Source organism: Ursus americanus, chromosome 3 (genome assembly GCF_024610735.1).
Source record: "Ursus americanus isolate L20-20 chromosome 3, mUrsAme1.1.p, whole genome shotgun sequence".
Lineage (NCBI taxonomy): Eukaryota > Metazoa > Chordata > Mammalia > Carnivora > Ursidae > Ursus > Ursus americanus.
In genome coordinates this window covers 8,936,811-8,956,195 of record NC_142129.1, presented here as the reverse complement: position 1 = coordinate 8,956,195, position 19,385 = coordinate 8,936,811, and the positions used below count along the sequence as shown (strand labels likewise).

Genomic DNA, 19,385 nt, shown 5'->3' with positions numbered 1-19,385 from the left:
TACAATCTATTTCTATTGACTGACTTTTCTCTTGTTTAAGTCATTTTTTCCTTCTCCCCCCAAATGTCTAATATTTTTGAAAATTTTTATACTGGATGTTATGGATGCTATGTGGTTGAGCTTGTGAATTTTCATGGCCTTCCTTAATGAGGTGTTGAGTTTTGTCTGAGCAAGGAGTTAATTTATTGGTAGGTCAGATTGATCTTAATTCAGGCTTGTTACCAACCTTTATTCAGATGTGTCCAGAGTAGCCCTTATTTTAGGACTAAATTATTCTAATCTTTCTGAGGTGTCTGCTGAATGCCTAACATTGTTCAACGACCTCTCTCAATCTTCTCTAGTGTGAAGTTAAACTATTTCTAGTCCTGGGCTCCCTTTTGTTGTTATTCATTTCACAGTGGCCTTTACCTGGTCTTGTGGAGTCTTGGTCTGCAAATACACAGCTTCTGATTCATACAGAGTCTGGACTCCAGAGGCTCACTAGTGATCCCATGCAGATTTCCAGAGCTCTTTTTCTTTATAGCTGGTACTTTGTCCTACAAATTCCAGCTTTTCAGGAGCTTTGATTTTGATATGTCTCCATCTCATGACACTGTTGTACTCTGTTTGCAAGCCTCTTTCACGTGCCGCGATCCAGAAAGTGAACCAGGCAGAAAATATATGTTGGCAGGGGTCACCTCATTTGTTCATCTTCTCTTGCGGAGCAGGGATCCTGTATTGTCTGTTGGCTAATCCCTATAAAGAGGAACTTTATACATTTTGTAATTTTGTAATTTTACTATGGCAGGAGAGGTATTCTATCAGAGCTGAAAGCAGAAATAAACCATGTAAACATCATTAAATGAATGATATATCTGTGATGATTCACAAAATGGTTTCTATTATCACAGTCCTCATAACATAAATTATTTTATTATCACTTTTAAGTTTTTTATTTGCAAAGTGCTACATATATATTGATACACTGTACATGGGATAATTTCTTGAATACTTTTCTACCATTCACTCCCATTAGTAGCCAAACTCACTCAAAAATTTATATTGCCCCTTAGCACTAAGCATTATACCATATTTTCCATAATATATTTACATGCAACCATAGTTATTTTATATAGTAGTATAAACTAAGAGTATTTTTGTTCTATACTAATGTTAATTTTTCTAATTTTTTTTACATTTTTGTTATTTAATAATTTTTATATTTTACTCCTAAGAAGTTTGACTTCATTTAGTTACTGAAATTATTTTCTTTGAAATGTGATTATCAAGAGGCATGGGTTGAATATCTCTTAAGTATTAGTGAACACATTTCCTGAGTAACTATATACCTTAGTTCTCATGAGTATGAGGCTTAACATATGATTAGGCCTCATCTTAAGAACTACTAGTATTCTTTGAACTCTGAACTTTTTAACACAAAAGAGAGTTCAGAGTTGTATGTAATTGCTTTTTGTTTCATTTATAATCTACTCAAGCATAAAACCTCACATGAGGAAATAATAGATTGCTACATTTTTTTTTCCTTGTGATTTTTAGTTGAAGAATTCATGGTAAATTGATCAACCCTCAGCCAATTAGACTTTGACATGTACTAATAAGATCTAATTGAGGAATTATGAAGACATTGCTCAGGAGAAAATGAGCACATAATTACACTATAAAGAGGTTAGAGTATCGATGTTACCCAGCTGGAAGAATATTAGATGAAGTCCCAGTGGCATCTATAAAGGACACCCATAATGTATTTGTAGAAGGCCAGTGTATCTGCAAAGTAGAATGTATCTGCTAAGGCCAATTAAAAGATGTAGAATAATCCATCGTCAATTGTAGAACTTCAACTCTAAATCCATTTTCCTCTTTTGCTTCCACCTTCTTCAGGTGCTGGGGGATGGTCTCCGTCTGACAGTGACCATTATCAATGGCTTCAGGTTGACTTTGGAAATCGGAAGCAGATCAGTGCCATTGCAACCCAAGGAAGATACAGCAGCTCAGACTGGGTGACCCAATACCGTATGCTGTACAGTGACACTGGGAGAAATTGGAAACCCTATCATCAGGACGGGAACATCTGGGTGAGTCGCTGTCAGAAAGGCAAACACAGAACTGAGTGGCAGATTTGTGACCCCAACCCCTCCAAGTCCTGGCGCAGTTCTAGGGAGGTGGAAAGGGTTGGGTGTGACCTGGCTGAAGGTTAATTGTTCTATTTTTGTTTCTTGTCTTTCTGTGTGTGTCCTCTGGTACTTGCTGAAAGAGAAAAGAAATGTGAGTGAAGCCAAAGAAAGTGGGGAAATGGATCTAAACCCCATTGTGCCTTGCCCCACCCCCTGCCTTTCCTAAATGGCGAAAAACCCTTATCTTACAAAGTGGATGTGTCCTCTTCCCTCGTTTCTAGTATATTTCACAGAAAACAAAATCTCTCAATAAAACTGTATTGAAACCTGAAAAAAAAGGTTAGGTAAATAATTTAATGATAGTAGAATACTAGAATTTCTTTAAACACAGTATTTCAAGTTACTATATTTTTGTCTGGAGTACAGATCTGAAATGGTACAAACTGTACTGAAATACTGAACCATGAGTCAACAAAATAGAATGAAAAAAAAAATTCCTAACTTACGTTCTCATTCCTTACTCGCCCTCCCTCTTACTTGCCTCAGACTGTCTCTGTTGAAGATATTTAGTTAAATCTTTAAAGGACAACATGTGAAAAGGTCTACTGCCAACAGGGCTTGGACGAACTGACGGGCACTGGGCAGGGGACCGTGTACCCCGAAGCACTTTACTTTCTGCCAGAAGCAAGTTCAGTTTTTCATTTTGCTTTAATCCAGGCCTGTTCAGATGAAGTACCATTCACTGAGCTAGTGACTATTTATGTATAAAGTGGAAAATAAGGTAGAAAAAATGGTTCTCTTTTAAAGAAAAAACAAATGGAAGACGAGCCCTAGCTCTAGTGCATATCAGGTTTCACACTGAACATCCCCTCCCCAGACAGTTTTAAGTATATTAAAATATTACTGGTCTTCACTCTGAGGTGTATGCACTTGTCGATATTTGTGTATTCAAAGCCATCAGGAAGCCATTCGTTCACTCATTCATTCATTCTTGGTGATTGAAGAAATAGTTTCCTCTGGCTGCAGTTTATATCCAAGGTTAAGGCCAACGGGTCGCAATCTGGGCTATCCATTTGAATCACCTAAAGGAGTTTTAGAACATATGGATTCCAGGTACACCCAAACCAATTAAATCTGAATCATATAAATAGAAATCAGGTTAAGGATAATGATAACTTTTTTTGAAGACAGAGATCTTCAATTCAGGTAAAATATTGAAATTATGAGAATATAATTTAGAGGAGTAGGAGCAGTGATTTATGGCAAGAAAAGAAATGTCCTATACTATCTATTACATATAATTATTATATTAGTGGTTTAGACCCTTACTACAGATCTATATTCATTTTATTCTTTTATTTTGAGAGAAAAATAGTTTAAACCATTCACCCTTAAAATATCTCGGTTAAACTGGAAAGTTGTGTGTATCCAATCAAAAGTTCAGCACACTTGAATAAAATAGTTTAAAATACTAAATTTTGAGGGCTCTACCTTAGTTTAATTATTTTGAAAAACACCCATAACCAAAATCAGGTAAAGCCATCAATATTAAACAAAAATAAAAAAGAAGGAGTAAGAGGAATTTCACTTTTTAAGTTGTGTCCTTAACAGTATTAGGTAGAGCACTGGAAATTTTCAGCTTGATCAGGGCCCATTCTTAGAGAATTTGTATTTTAAAAATCCTCAAGTAATTTTTGTGAGTTGAGAGAGTCTAGAGCTCCTAGTTTGGGTAGGTAGTCATTTCTACAGCAGTATCCAATGATCATAACTGTCATATAAAATCAGGATATAACATTCTGATAATAAAAAGTCCTCCAGGGGCACCTGGGTGGCTCAGTTGGTTAAGTGTCTGACCCTTGATCTCAGGTCAGGTCTTGATCTCAGGGTCATGAGTTCAAGTCCTGTGTTGGGCTCCATGCTGGGCAAGGAATCTACTTTGTAAGAAAGGGTCCTCCAGAGTTGTTCTTTGGATATAACTTTTATCAAGCAATGATTGTATGGCAAAAGCAGATGTATATTGAGATGGATAAGCTGTAGGAAGCAAGGAGAAGGGATAATGTCTTTTTATGGAAAGTCTTCATCTTACAATTAAGATAATTCAAAGTCTCAAGCCCAATTTATGGAAAAGTCATTTTCAACTCTGGATATGCAATAGAATAACCTAGAGAGCTTTAAAATATATGGATGTCTGGGTCCCACCTCCAGAGATTTGGTTTAGTTGGTCTCTGGTACAGCGAGGCATCAGGATTCTGAAGTTCCCCAGGTCATTCTAATGTAAAGCCAACATGGAGAACCATAGTTTAGATTGGTTTTTGGCCCATAGGTAAGGACACAAACGAATATTAGAAAATTAGAAAAGACCTTCCTCAAAATTTAGCAGAGAGAAAAAGACTGACCAAACAGACCAATCAACTTTGAATAGACAATTAAGGCTCAGACCACAAATTCTTCCAGCAAAACATTCATTATTTTCTAACTCTCTGTGGATTCTAACTTAAAACCAGATAAGCATCTTGGTGATATTATTTGAGGGCTGCAAACCAGACTCCAAACAATCTTCCACTTTTCTGTTTTTGTAAGGTTTTTGTCCCATGATTGAGAGTGTCAAATCCTCTCCTATCATAATGCCCTAATGCGGTAATATAGATAGCTGGTAAAATACAGAGGCATTCGGGTTTTAATTTACTTATCAGATACTTAAGCAGTTAGGGATAGTTCATTCTGACTAAATATAGACACATAAGTTCAAAGAGCTAAGAAAGGTAGAATTTTCCAGGGTGACTTGGACTCTCTGGGTTTACATAAAATACCAGGGGTTGAGTGAGAGAGACAGGGCCATGCAATGGAAATATCACACACAGTGAAGGTAGGCTTCATCTCCATACACGGCTCTCAGCCTTTTGCCATGGTGTTAAAGAGTATATTTAGTAGAAAATATACTCTACTGTTTTCTGCCATTCTGGTGTTCCTTTTGTTTCTCCCTTTCAAATCCTATATTTTTCATTAAAATAAGTATGTGATGAATGATTATTTCTAGATGAAACTATAGTGAGCCAATTATGAAACTTCAGAAATCAAAACAAGTTTGAGACACAAACTACATACTGTGAAATGTTTTAAGTGCCAGTGAGCCTACAACATAATGATTACATTCCTTTAATAACCTGTGACAGAAATGATTTAATCCTCATTAATGTGAAAAATAGTCCCTTGGTTTGATATATTCTAAAAAAATTAAAACTCATTGTTTTCTAAAAATTTTTGAGTACTTTAGAGCTTGTCTTAACATGCATTAAATGATTAAAATTCAGCATTTTGAAATCTTGACCAAAAAATACACATCGGTCAGACATAAGTTTATGAAAAATGTAATTAAATATTACATTTTCTTTAACCAACTACTGCTTAATGTAATGTATATTGCACTTAAGTAAAAGATATTTCTGAGGGCGCCTGGGTGGCTCAGTCAGTTAACCATCTGCCTTCAGCCCAGGTCGTGGTCCTGGAGTTCTGGAATCCAGCCCCACGTTGGACTCCCTGTTCCCTGAGGAATCTGCTTCTCCCTCTCCCTCTGCTCCTCCCCCACTCATGTTCGCACACACGCGCTCTTGCTCTCTCTCTCTCTCTCTCTCTGAAAACAAAATAGGTAAGGTCTTTAAAAAGAAAGAGATGACATAGATTTGGATGGCTGTTTAATGGACAACACTCTATACAGTGGGAAGTTTCAGAGAGTCAGAAAATGTTTAAGCTGATACAGTTACAAAGTTGCTTTCCCTATCCATCCCTAAAATGATTGATGAACTGAGAAGAAGACAAGGCAATGTAAATTCGATCACTTAAATATTGCTTTCAACAAATGCCAATGGTTATTATTTCTATAATTATAGGAGGGATGGACAACACAACTAATTTTATTATAATATTGTTATTAAATGTCCATATGGAGAATCTGAGTTATCTTATGACCATTGGATAAGGTTAAAAGAAGTGAAAAACAAGGCATGGCAATGAGAGATTATGACAATTTGACAGGATTTTAAAGTCATTAATCGGACTTGAGAATCTGACTATGAAATGATAATGGCTCTTGAAAATATTCCTGAAGAAGAGTTTAACTGAATATTTCATACTAAAAGATGGGAGTTGCTAAATGTGCTTAACTAGTCAAACCTTCTCATTCCTCATTGATGATAGGAGGCACAATAGAATTCTTTATACTTTATCCACAATGCCATCTCCTTTTATTCGGAATTTTCTTTCTAATGAAAAATCTGTGAAGATTGGTAAAATTGCCCACCCCCCTGAGAAATCATTGCATTTACATAGACCACAAAATTTAATTTGCATACTGCTCTGGGGGTGTTTTCTGATTTCCTAAGTATAATCTGTAGGACAGAGAGGAAATATTCTGTATGAGCATTTCTTATCAAAAGTCCATTCGGCATCACATTAAATAAGAATTCCAGCAGATTTTTGCTATGAGGCTGCATTCAGTTTTGCTTGGGAAATTCAATTACCGGTGTCTGAATGCAGGTATTTGGAGCCAAAATAGGCCCTTGAAGTATTAAGAGTGAATGTCTTCTTTACATACCATTATTGTTTTGCACAACAGTAACATACCACAAGTTTACCTGTAATGTAAATGTAGATTTTCTTCTTTTTAAAAATTTTTTTATTAAATGATGAGCAAATGCTTATATAGTCCTAATGATTTTTTAAATTGGTTTTTATCCTGTCTGTTAATAGTAGGCAGGTATCAAACTAGGATCAGTAACCACTGCATGTATTAGATGGAGAATACCACAGGACAGAAATGTTTGTGATATTTAAATTACACCATTACATATTTATCAAGAATATAGGAATATATAGGTTCATATTCTCTAAGCAATATTAAATAGAATACTAATTTGCTAGATAAGTTAAAAACCTGGCTCACTTACATGCTTTTTTCCACACACACTCACACAGAAAACTTCATTGTTTCTAACAAATTTGAAACATTTAAAAAAGCTGAAAAGCAAATAATGGCAGATGAATTTATTAAATTCTTTGTTTTTCTGAATATCAAAATCAGTGGCTTGAATATGTATTCTCTACCTCCTTTTTAACCAGATATCTCACCACCTCGTTCCCTAAAACATCTTTGTAGATTAGCATATAACTAGGTGTTCAGTAAGTGAAAGCCAAGATATGGATTCAAAAGACCTGAATTCAAGTATCTGGGTTCATATATTTGGTTCGTAACCTTGGAGAAGTCACTTTGTGCCTCCAATTCCTAATCCGAGAAATGAGAATAATGCCTCTTGGGTGATTTACATGAGATTATATAAGTAAAGAAATTTTGCAAGCTAAGAGGGCTTGAAACATGTATATTATCAATTGACTATACAAAAGCATTCTACAAAACTAGTAGCAGCATTCTAGTTTGTATACAAAACACCGGTAGTATTTCTTTTCAGTCAGAATAGTCTGTGATGATAATTTTCAGAGTTCAGTCCCCCTCTATCCTTTCCAGATACATTCTATCTCTGTTTGCTCTTACTCATGATTTAAAATATCTGAAAATATTTTAGGTGAAGGAAACGTGACTTAAAATGGGAAGGGGCGTGTGGACAAACCTCTGCCATATCTTCCAGGCAACAAATGGAGTGGCCATTGGTAGACAGTGCAGTGCAGGCTGGACTTCTGAAGCATGGCTGGTAGTCCTAGCTCTGTGCCAAGTGCCTTTGCAGGGCTTGTAACAAATTATTTGTTACCATAATGATGGCCACATGTCCAATGAGCCATGAAAGGGGAGATTGCTTAAAAAATGAATGGATTCTTCTGTCCTATCTTTTCAACCATTTGTTGTAGTGGTTGCACTAATTTTCCAAATCACTTCAAAATCTGTTCCAGTTATAAATGTAAAACATAACTATTTCACAGTTCAATAGTATACTTAGAGTCTTTCAAACAAATCTAGACTTTTTTCCTGCCTTTGAAACTAAGGAAGATAACCATCCCTCTTGCTTGCTCATGTGTCTTTCATCCCTTTCTTCACTTAGGACACTAATGCAATATATTTCGCCACCGGGGGGTGGGAATTTCCCTGATTTGTTTATGTATGCACATGCATTGTGGCTGCAATCACTTATTTGGGGAAAGGTACGTTCAATTTTATGGCTAATTTATTGAGAAATAAGACACATCAGAATAATCTGCATTAAACCATTTCTAAAATGACCCTTGATATAAATGGGATAAATTTCTTTAGGACTTGTATAAAAAAAAATTTCCAGGGTGAATTTAGAATAAGCTTCTTATTTCTGTGAAATACATTTTCTGTTTACACCCCTCTTAGGCTGGGCGATATTTTTAAAGTCTCATGAATTTTAATAAGTTGAGTGGATATTCCAGATCCTTTTGCGTATACTATAATGCCTCTAGGAGTGGATTTTGATCACCTTTCTAAATACACATTTGTATTGTGAGATTCTCATTTTAAGAGGTCGTAGGATTTTGTCCTGCATCAATTTGTGATTCATTCAATATTCTACACATATACCCATATGTAAGAACCATGCTAGCCAACATGGTTATATGTTTCATTTTTTTTCCAAAAACCTGGAAGGTTAAAGTTAGATGGTGTTAATAATAGTGACATATGCTGTTAGGTAAAGGAAAATGGTATAATCTTATATGATATGGATCCTTACTTCTAACAGTATATTATTCTTCATAGTGTAGTGTATTTTTCATATATGAGTTAAAATAGAATATATGTAGTCATTGTTCTAAATTTTTTAAAGTATATTGGATTGCTTGAAGACCAATCTGAAAGAGGAGGTGTTCTCATTAAGCATCATGATATCACCAGGTGTTTTATTTTGTGCTGGACTCGGATAATGGAGATGCTAATATTTTTCTTATTAGACCAAGGTGGGCTTTAGGTGACATGAGGCTAAATGAATCCAGGTGAATGCAAATTTATGAAAGTGTTGAGAGATAGGTACCTGCAAATATCTTAAATAATAATAATGGATAATATGACTTAAGATGAGTGTCTCTTCGCTGCTCAAGCAGGAACTTAGCAAAAGTTAGAGGAATAGCAATATGTCTCTGTGGAGGAAAGTAGACGTCGCAAAGCCTTCTCTCCTATGGCTGCAGGACCCTGAGAGGCAGTGAAAGTAGCAGCTCACTGGTGTGCTCTAGGATTGGACCACCTTTCACAGACATCTGTGTGACTGTGGGAGATTTCTTGACCTTTCTGTGTTTACATCTCCTCACCTGAACAATGCAGCTAATAACACTACTTACTTCTTTACCTCAATAGAGATTATTGGTATTAAATTAACAATCCATGTGAAGAGCTTAGAACAATGCCTGGCACATATTAACCACTCAATTATCATTGTGTTATATAAATTTGTGACTTCCAGATGCATTGCTATAATATTGGATTGGATCTGTCCTTGAAAATTCAAAATAGCCTGTTACTTTCACTATATAACAGCTTTTCTGTATTAACATATTGGCATGTGTATTGTATTACATCTGTGCTTCTCAGCCTGAAATGACTAATAACTCATTTTTAAGTATAATTGAGAATGCTAATTTAATTTATGCCATTTGAATCATGATCCTATTAATTGTCACGTGGAGTCTTATGCATTGCAGTACAAATTGTGTCTGGGTGGTTCTTTCTTTTTAAAGATTTTATTTATTTATTTGAGAGAGAGCATGAGCTGGGGGAAGGGCAGAGGGAGAGGGGGAAGCAGAGTCCTTGCTGAGCAGGGAGCTTGACTTGGGGCTTGATCCCAGGACCCCAGGATAACAACCTGAGCCGAAGGCAGACATCTAACCTACTGAGCTACCCAGGTGCCCCTGGGCAGTTCTTTCAGATATGTTTTTTATTAAACTTCAGTGAAAATATGACCGTGATGCTTTCATTAGACTTAGTTTAATAGATTCACTTTTATTAACTTTGGAAATCAAGGAAAATAACCCATTTCTGTCTACAGTCCTCCTCCATATCTTCTTAGGGTAACTCAAAAGAGTAAGATAACAGATTATAGAACAGGCTTGTAAGTATTAGCTAAACAGATTATGCTACTTAGCCATGAAAGTAGAAAGGCAGGCAGAGTGAGAGACCACTCTGAATGCCAGGTTCCTGAAGTATGTCTTGGATCAACAGCAACAGCATCACCTGGGACCTTGTTAGAAATGCAGACGCTAAGGGACCCACCTCATCCCTTTAAAATCAGAAGATACATTTCCACAATATTCACAGGTGATTCATACACATGTTAAAGAAAGAGTGCGTTGTTTTTCATATTTGAGGAGATCTTGGTGAGGAAGAAGAATTAGAATTGGCCCCTGGGTCTCCAAACCAGAAGGCAGAATTAGAATTTGCAGTGCAAATTGCAGGCAGACTCACCATGAAGAGAGCATAAGCTTTGATGAAAAGGCACTTACTGAGCATCTACTGTTTATTGAGGGTTGGAGATAAACCAGACACAGTCACTGCCTTCTAGGGGTGAAAAATCTAGAGGTCGTGCTGAGCATATAAATTCATAATTTTATTTTATGACTACGTGTGTCCTAATGGAAAGAGGCTTGCACAGGTTGTTCTAGGAACACACACACACACACACACACACACACACACACACTTCATTAAGAGTGAGGGTCGTGGTCAACCAAGATTTCTTGAGTTCCTAAGAATTGTTGGCTAAGTAGGTAAGGAACTAGGGATGTAGAGAAGAGAAACAGATGAATCTTCTACTAAAATAGGTAGGAATGGATAGTGAGACACTATACATAATCATATCTTTCCCAATTTTCTTATCACAAACAAACAAATAAAAATCTGACCTTTCTTTAAAATTCAGGAATCTAAAGGATTAGATCAGTAATGTTGATATTATATCATGTAAATATCCAACTTTGAAAGAGCATCGGTGTCTTCTAGGGCACATCTCTGTAGTACTCATAATGCAGAGTTCACTGCCAAGCACATAATAGATGCTTTAGAGTGTACAATTGAACTGAAGTACCTCATTCTGGAGATAAATGGGCTGAAGCTAAGAGACATGCTATTACTTACATTTGAAATCCAGTTATACTGACCCCAGTACTCAATAGGGAACCAAATACCTACTTTGGGTTTGTCAAGAATTGTTATTATTATAATGACCACTTGCTTATTTTGGCTAAATGAAAACAATTTGACTGTATACACAAGATTTCTAGAACAAGATGACATGGGCTCTGGAGCTGGGCTTCAAATACCCTGCTTCAGGACTTAGTAACAATGCATGCTTAACTGTGTTAATCAACATTTTATAGGCCTTAGTTGCCTTAACTCTAAAAGGGATAAAATAATATCTATCTTGTGGGGTCTTGTGAGACTTAGATAAATTAATCAAATTGCTTGGAACAGTACACCATATATATATATATATATATATATATATATGTTCATCTTCTTATCTTCCCCTCCTCTCACTTCCTCCTAATTGTTTATCAGTATTATTATTACTATTATCATTAATAATTATACAACACTATAATAAAAGTAGTTTGAAGACCTCACGTGGGTAGTTGATAGGTCTATCCTCAAAAACACTAAAATCGAATTATGAGGACAATGGCTATAAGTAGAGCCTGGTCATCTTGGGCCACTCTCAATATATGTGCCCCTGGTGACCCTGAAGATATCTGTACTGTTTGTCATTTGTATGCCCAGTTTTTCCAAGTAACTAATTTAGTCAATGTTGACTTTGAGAAAAAACTAATAGAATGTTAAAATGTCTTGGCAAATAAATTTGGATTGCTTGAATAAAGTAGCTTAATTATAGGCTGTATTATCATGCTGGCAAAAAGATGTCATGTTGATAGGCTGAACGGTTCACTCAGTTACTATCAGTGACTTTTCGAGAGCGTAGGGGGGAGTAAAGTATAGACTTCTACTTCTAGAAAAAATGTATCACTCTTCCAAATGAAAAGGTTATGTGAGATAAACATCTGTGTTTCTCCCATGGATTTCACGATGTATTTTGATGAGACAGTGGGTCTACTGTTATTGCCATTTGAATGGGTTTATCATCATATTAAGATGCAGCTGTAGTGAAGTCTACAAAAACTGTCCTGTGATTTAGCGGAGCCATTCGGAACACTACCTGCACCAATTAATAAATAGTGAGGGCCAACCAGCATTTGTTGAGATTTCATTAAGTGTTTGATATGCTTTATCTAATTTAATCTCCAAATAACTTGAATGATGTAGATTATTGTTATTATAAAGCCCATCTTATAGATGCAAAAGTTAAGGAGTTAGAGAAGGTAGCACATTCCCTGGAGCACATGGTGAATTAGCAATGGAGCTGGGACTGGAATCCTGGGCTAACGAAGACCCCTTCACCACCATTCTCCTCATCACGATGACTCACCTCAGCTCTTTCTCTCACAGTGAGCAAGAAACTTGCTGACCTCCACATTTTAAATGTAATGTGCTGCACGTGGGTATAATGGCATAGCGTGTACACCTTCCCATTCTTTTTACAAGGTTACCAGTCCTATTGGATTAAGTGCCCAGTCTCCCCCAGTGTGACCTCATCTTAACTACTTACATATGCAATGACCCCATTTCCAAACAAGATAACATTCTGAGGCACTGGGGGTTAGAACTTTAACGTGTGAATTTTAGAGGGATTCAGTTCAACCCTCAACACCTAACTTTTAGGAAAGCACTTTATAAAGTTATGCCATTAAAACCTATTTGCTACCACTGCAGGATTGGTAGTGTTGTGTAGGTGCTTGGGTGGCTCAGTTGGTTAAGTGTCTGCCTTTGGCTCAGGTCATGATCCCAGGGTCCTGGGATCGAACCCCTGGTTGGGCTCCCTGTTCAGCAGGAAGCCTGCTTCTCCCTCTCCTCTCCACCTGTGCTCTCTCTCACTATCTCTGTCTCTCTCTCTCAAATAAATAAATAAATAAATAAAATCCTAAAAAAAAAAAAAAGATAACTAGATACTCAGACCAGGCTTTAAAACAAAACAAAATAAAATAAAATAGAATAAGGAATGGTCTTATAAGTAAGACAATGGCTTCTTCTTCTTCTTCTTCTTCTTCTTCTTCTTCTTCTTCTTCTTCTTCTCCTCCTTCTTCTTCTTTTTTTAAGATTTTATTTATTTATTTGACAGTGAGAGACAGCCAGTGAGAGAGGGAACACAAGCAGGGGGAGTGGGAGAGGAAGAAGCAGGCTCCCAGCAGAGCATGGAACCTGATGCGGGCTCGATCTCAAGACTCTGGGATCACCCCTGAGCCAAAGGCAGATGCTTAATGACTGAGCCACTCAGGTGCCCAAGACAATGGCTTCTGAGAGGAGTTGTGCATCTCAGGAAATATGCTTGGGTCAAACCACGAGAGATCGGTTGCTAAGTAATTATATGATTGTCTGCATTCATTTGTTTATAAGCAAAACATGAAAGGAACATTTTCGGAATCCTTCTCTCCTAGCTGGCAAATGAGCCAAAGACGCTTTTGAAAACCATGCAAACTGAACAAACCGACCCCTTGGCCTACCCCATGAAAAGATGTTTGCCTTTAAAAAATGTCCAAGTTTCCAACCTCACATAGCACTTTATTCTGAACTAAACACCATAAACACCATTTGGCACTATAGACATCATGTAATTCCTTGAGATATAATATTTATTAAAAACCAGGTTCTGGAAAACATGCATTCTAAGCAATCATTGACATTTTTTTCTATCAGAAAAAACAAGAGCTTTCCCAAAGATAAAATACCTTTCTCCAATTGAATCTTGAGATATAATTGCTAATTTCATTTGGATTAAATAGGCTCTATTCGAAAACAGCAGGTTTCATTAGTTGCCCTCACAGTAGTCTTCAGAGACAGTTAAGAAACACATCCCCCTGATCTCAGATATGAAAGAAAGCTGAGTTGCCCGGGGCAAAGGTACTGTTCATCTCAGGCCCTCAACAATCACAATTGTTCATTCTGTTCGCACGGTGACTGTCCTGCTTGTGTATTTCTCAGTTTTGTTACAGTATGCTAAGTGGGAAACCGAGCTGTGTGGGATGGCCTGGAGCAACAGGAAAAGGCTGAATTTATCATAAATTCATTCAGGGTGTTTACATTCAGCCTGGCACAAACAAGTATTTGATAACAGAACCGAAAAAATACAGACGTTTCCTTTCCTTTGAAAGGATTTTGTGATTGCAATACTAGAAGATATTTACGCTGGGTTTGTCCACATGACTTACTAGATAGTAAGGTCGGTGTATGGTTAAAAACCTATAATTTGACAGTTTTATTCCTGGAATAGTAATAGATAGAAGTTACATTTTAACTTTACTTAAAATAAGCAATGTGAATGCTGTCTATTTTTGAGTTTAAAGTCAAAGACCAAAGAAATTATTATTAAGAGAATTCTATGTTTGGAATCAGGGTAAGGGATAATGAAATAGAACACACACACACACCCCCATCCCCAACCCTTACTACACAATAACTCTTAATCTTCCCCTAAATTTGGTGAATTCTGTGGATAATTAATAGAATCAAACCTACCTTTCACTGGATTCAGTTGAAATGCAGAGGTGTTAAATATTTTGACTAAGATCAGACACCACTGCTAATACTAACTTCCATTCACTGAGTACTTACCTGATGAGTACTTTCTGTGTTAAATACCATAACAAGACCCTGAAAAGCGAGGGACCAAGTTTGGTCCTTGATTCCTGTGTCCCCTTTGATTCCTGTGTCCTCCCCCTTGACTCTTGCCCCCACCCCAGTTCTCACAATTATACCGTATTTAAGAAAATATAACAGTGGGTGATCATATGTTTGTCCTCTGAGAGGTTTATTTGTCTTGTTAAATGTTGGGTCTCACCAGCTAGGCCAGTGCTTTGCACATTGAATGTGCTTAGTAAATATTTGTTAACAGATTGACTGAGTTATGAGATTTAGTGAACATTAGAATAATATATATAATTAGGTGCACATTTCATAAATAATAATGTTTATTTTCTTAGTTATATGTATAATAGACACTGGTGAACGTTGCACATTCCCACATCTATTGAAAGAAGTTAAAGTGTCAAGATGGTATTTGTGGGAACACATGAGATGCTTAAGATTTCCACAGGGAAGAAAATACAGCAGAAGTTGCAACAGCAAGGAGGTAAAAGGGAGGCTGGGGATACTAACTAGGGCAGGAAAGCTTCCTCTCCTGTCAGACCTGGGGGCAGCTTGGGGATGTGGAGTGAAATGTTAAGGGGCTAATAATATCAAATGCCCATATATATTGCAAACTTGAATGTAAGCTGGGCCTTGGGTCAGTGCAGACAATCTGGCTACGGTGTAGACAGCTCTCTGATCTCATAAAGGCTGAGTGTCAGGATAGCAGTATGGTTTGTGAAGTCCATGCAAAAGGAAGATGTATAACACAGAAGAATGTATTATATTTTATGTTACCATTTGTGCAAAAGGCAAAAACAGGGAAACCTATGGTGTAAGAAATCTGGGTAGTGGTTTCCTTTGTAGGACGGTGGTGGCTGGAAGTTCTCTACCAAGGGAGGCTTTGGGGGTGTTGGTAATTGTTTCTTGAGCTAGGTGCTTGTTATACTTGTGGATATTTGTCAAGCCATATATCAATGTGCACTTTTCTCTATTACATTAAATTCAACAGTAAGTTTTAGAAGACAACATAGTCAGACTTGAAATCAAGGTCCAGGTCTGAGAGAATAGGAACTGAAGGAAACTGGGAGCTATTATCAGAATTGGTCTCTAGTACCAAAAATAATCACAGGGTAAAGCCAGTGGGCCAGACAGAAGAGAACTAATAACCAGGGGAGTTGTCAAAGGGCCTTAAAAGTCTACTCGCAACATATAAGGGAATTATTTGTCTTTATGTGAGTATATGGAGCTCTGTTCACAGGGAACACATGGATACCTGGGATAGCACAATCTACTACTTGCCGATGAAGAGAGTATTTCTAAAAAAAACATCATGTCTGGCTCTCACTACCCCTGGCTTGCACGGAGATGAGCACATATAAAGCAGACATCACTGTGTACAGCTAGTGTTCATAGGGACTGTGATTAAGCCAATCTATAGCTACTCCTAGTTTGTTTCTTGTTTGTTCCACTTGCAAGATGAATGTCTACGTTACTAAATTTAGTTCACTCTTACAATTGCCATCTATGTAGGACAGATGTTACTGGTCACAGAGGAAGTTTCCATGTCTAAAATGTCCCCCCAATTAAAATTGAGGAAACCCAGAAATGGGCCAAAAAATATGAATATAGAGATCACATAATAGATATAAATGCATTTACTCTTCAGCACAACCTTCTCACTTCTCAATACAGCACCAATGACGTGAAAGCTCAGATACACAAATCATTCCCTGAAGCACTATTTGTAATGACAGAATGTTGAAAACTACCTATATGACCAGTTATAGGGAGATTGGTTGAATAAATTAGGCTACCTCTGCAAAATGGGTATGTTATAGCTAAAAAGAAAACTGAGAAATATCTCTGTGAGTTGATATGGGGTGGATTTCCTGGATGTATTATTAAGTGAAAAGGAAAAGCACAAAGAGCACCTACTATGTGTTGATTTGTGTGTAAGAAATAAGGAATGAGAAAACATGGTATATGGTTGAAACAATTCTGGAAATATTTAAATGTATTCTGGCTTGAGCAAATGAGTAAATATGGTGATGATGTTGGGAGCCATGGCTCTCACAATGAAGAAAGCAAAAAATAAATGGGGAATAGAGGAAAACAAGAAGGAAGCCCTTTAAAAATATGTGTGTGTGAATATGTGCTTCTATATATTTGTGTATACAGTATGTATATATATATATACACGTATATATATATATACGTGTATATATATATACTCCCAGTTCAGACTGTTAAATGGGTCTAGAAAAAGAGACATTCCAGTAGCAGTCAATATACCTAGGGTGGACCTAAGTTACTAATACCATTATCCTCTAAAAGGAATCAGATCCACCTGGAGAATTTATATCAGGTTTTGGTCAAGTAAGATTTGACTTGAGTTTTGAAGCATCTTTTTATGTCAAAATGAAAAGGAAAAGAAATGATGGCTAATGACAGAAAGCACACAAGAGCCAGGTTGAAAAAAATTTATATTAGCCAAATCTGGACAATTTGAGCATAAAAATAATTAATGACAGTAATGAATTACAAACCTTTAGAAAAAAATGTGTATCCTTAAATGCATAGAGATTATAGGTAATCGATCAATAGATAGATACTAAACAGATAGATAAATAAAATCTTGCTTATGCTAGGAAAATAACTTACGAGTGGTAGCTGTGAAAGGTGTGCTGGAGGTAGGAAACCATCACTTGACAACCATAACAGTAAGTATTAGTTCTGGCATGTGACTTCAGTGGTCATTAAAACTAGGGAATAGGGAATATTTTTATGAGGTGCACCATATTTGTATGGTCTTAAAGTATCTCCCAAGAATTACTTAACAGTGGTAGAGAAAAAAATAATTATACAAGAGAAATTAGGTAACATCTTGAGTGGATGATCAAAATAAAGATGATCAGTAAGAGGCAGATAGACATTGTGGGCCTCCAGATGTGATGGGCTGAAGACCCAACATAGTACATACAGGTTGTATCCCACTATATATGTGCAAATGGATTGAGCCTATCATAGGAAACATAACTCAGATTCAAAGTGAGAAATACTCTGACGCACCTGGGTGGCTCAGTTGGTTAAGTGACTCGTGATTTCAGCTCAGGTCTTGATCACAGGGTCATGAGTTCAAGCCTAGAGTTGGGCTCCACACTGGGCATGAAACCTACTTAAAAAAAAAAAAGGCAAAATGAGAAATCCTCTAGGAGGACATTTTACTGAAAAAGGGGTGGGAGGGTAGGATAAATTTCAAAAATGTCAATATGATAAAAGATAACAAAGGCTAAGGGGTGATTCTACGTTAAAAATGACATCAACATGAACTGTGTGATCCTCACCTAGATCCTGTCCTGGAGAGAAAAAAAATACCATAAAAATATTATTGGGTCAGTGGACAAAATCAGGATAAAGAGGGTTGGTTAGATATAGCAATGTTAAATTTCCTGAAATTGATAACTATATATTTGTCAATTTATATCCTTATTTTGAGAAAATGTAAACTACAATATTTGGCAGTAAATGGACATGATATGTAACTTATTCTCAAGTGGTTCAGAAAAAAAAAGTTTATGTGTTTGTGTGTGTGTGTGTGTGTGTGTGTGTGTGTGTGTGTAGGGAGAGAGAGAGAGAGAGAGAGAGAAAAGGAAGGATAAAGCACACAGCTCAGAGCAAAATTGGGGGATCTAAATAAAGAATAAAAGGCCGGGGTGCCTGGGTTGCTCAGAAGGTTGAGCATCTGACTTGATTTCAGCTCAGGTCATGCTCACAGGTTCATGATCTCAGGGTCATGAGATAGAGCCCCACATCGTACTCTGCACTCAGTGGGGAGTCAGCTTGAGATTCTCTCTCTCCCTCAACTTCTGCTGCCGCCCCCCACCCCCGCGCACGTGCTCATGAAAGAAAAGAAAAAAAAATAAAAGAAAAAGCAAGCAAGCAAGAAAGAAAGAAGAAAAGGAAATCTTCAAAAAAAAAAAAAGAATAAAAGGTATACAGTGTTCCTTACTCTATTCTTGCCACTCTTCTGTAAGCTTGAAATTATTTCAAAAAAGGAGTTAATTTTTTTTTAAGTTTTCCTGAAAATCCAGTATTGGAAACACATCAATTTTGTCGTTGTTTTAACAGGGTTTTCTTTCAAAACCAGACGCCTTGTGAGAGCACATAAACATATCACTCTTAAAGCAGTCATCGAAATCTATACCAGCATGTTTAATTGGCTCTTTCCTATTAACTGCTGATGTACTGAGGAAGTTGGAATTTGATATAAGGAAAAAGAAATGACTACAGGAGCGGTAACTCTGGTGCCATGTGAGGGGCGATGAGAGAGCAGCCAGCTAGGGTAGGTGCCTGCATGGACAGGAGGAGGTGGGGTACTAGACACACACACACACACACACACACACACACACAAACACACACACACACACACACACACACACACTGTCAACATACGGTATTACCCAAAATTGGTCCTGATGAAATGGTGTTAGTCATCCAGTGCTGCTACTCCCTTTATGCTTACTTCTATATCGTATGCTCAGAGATACTACAAAAAATAAAATCAACATATTTATTTGAACATT

At 36.9% G+C, this 19,385-nt stretch overlaps 1 protein-coding gene across 1 annotated transcript in view; it reads left to right on the top strand.

Annotated features, from left to right (window-relative positions):
- CNTNAP2 (contactin associated protein 2) overlaps window positions 1-19,385 on the top strand; it is a 1,871,860-nt gene that overhangs the window by 598,874 nt on the left and 1,253,601 nt on the right. Inside the window, exon 3 of the mRNA XM_045792416.2 lies at window positions 1,879-2,072. Within this exon, the coding sequence (XP_045648372.2) occupies window positions 1,879-2,072 (194 nt within the window). The remainder of the gene's footprint in view (window positions 1-1,878; window positions 2,073-19,385) is intronic.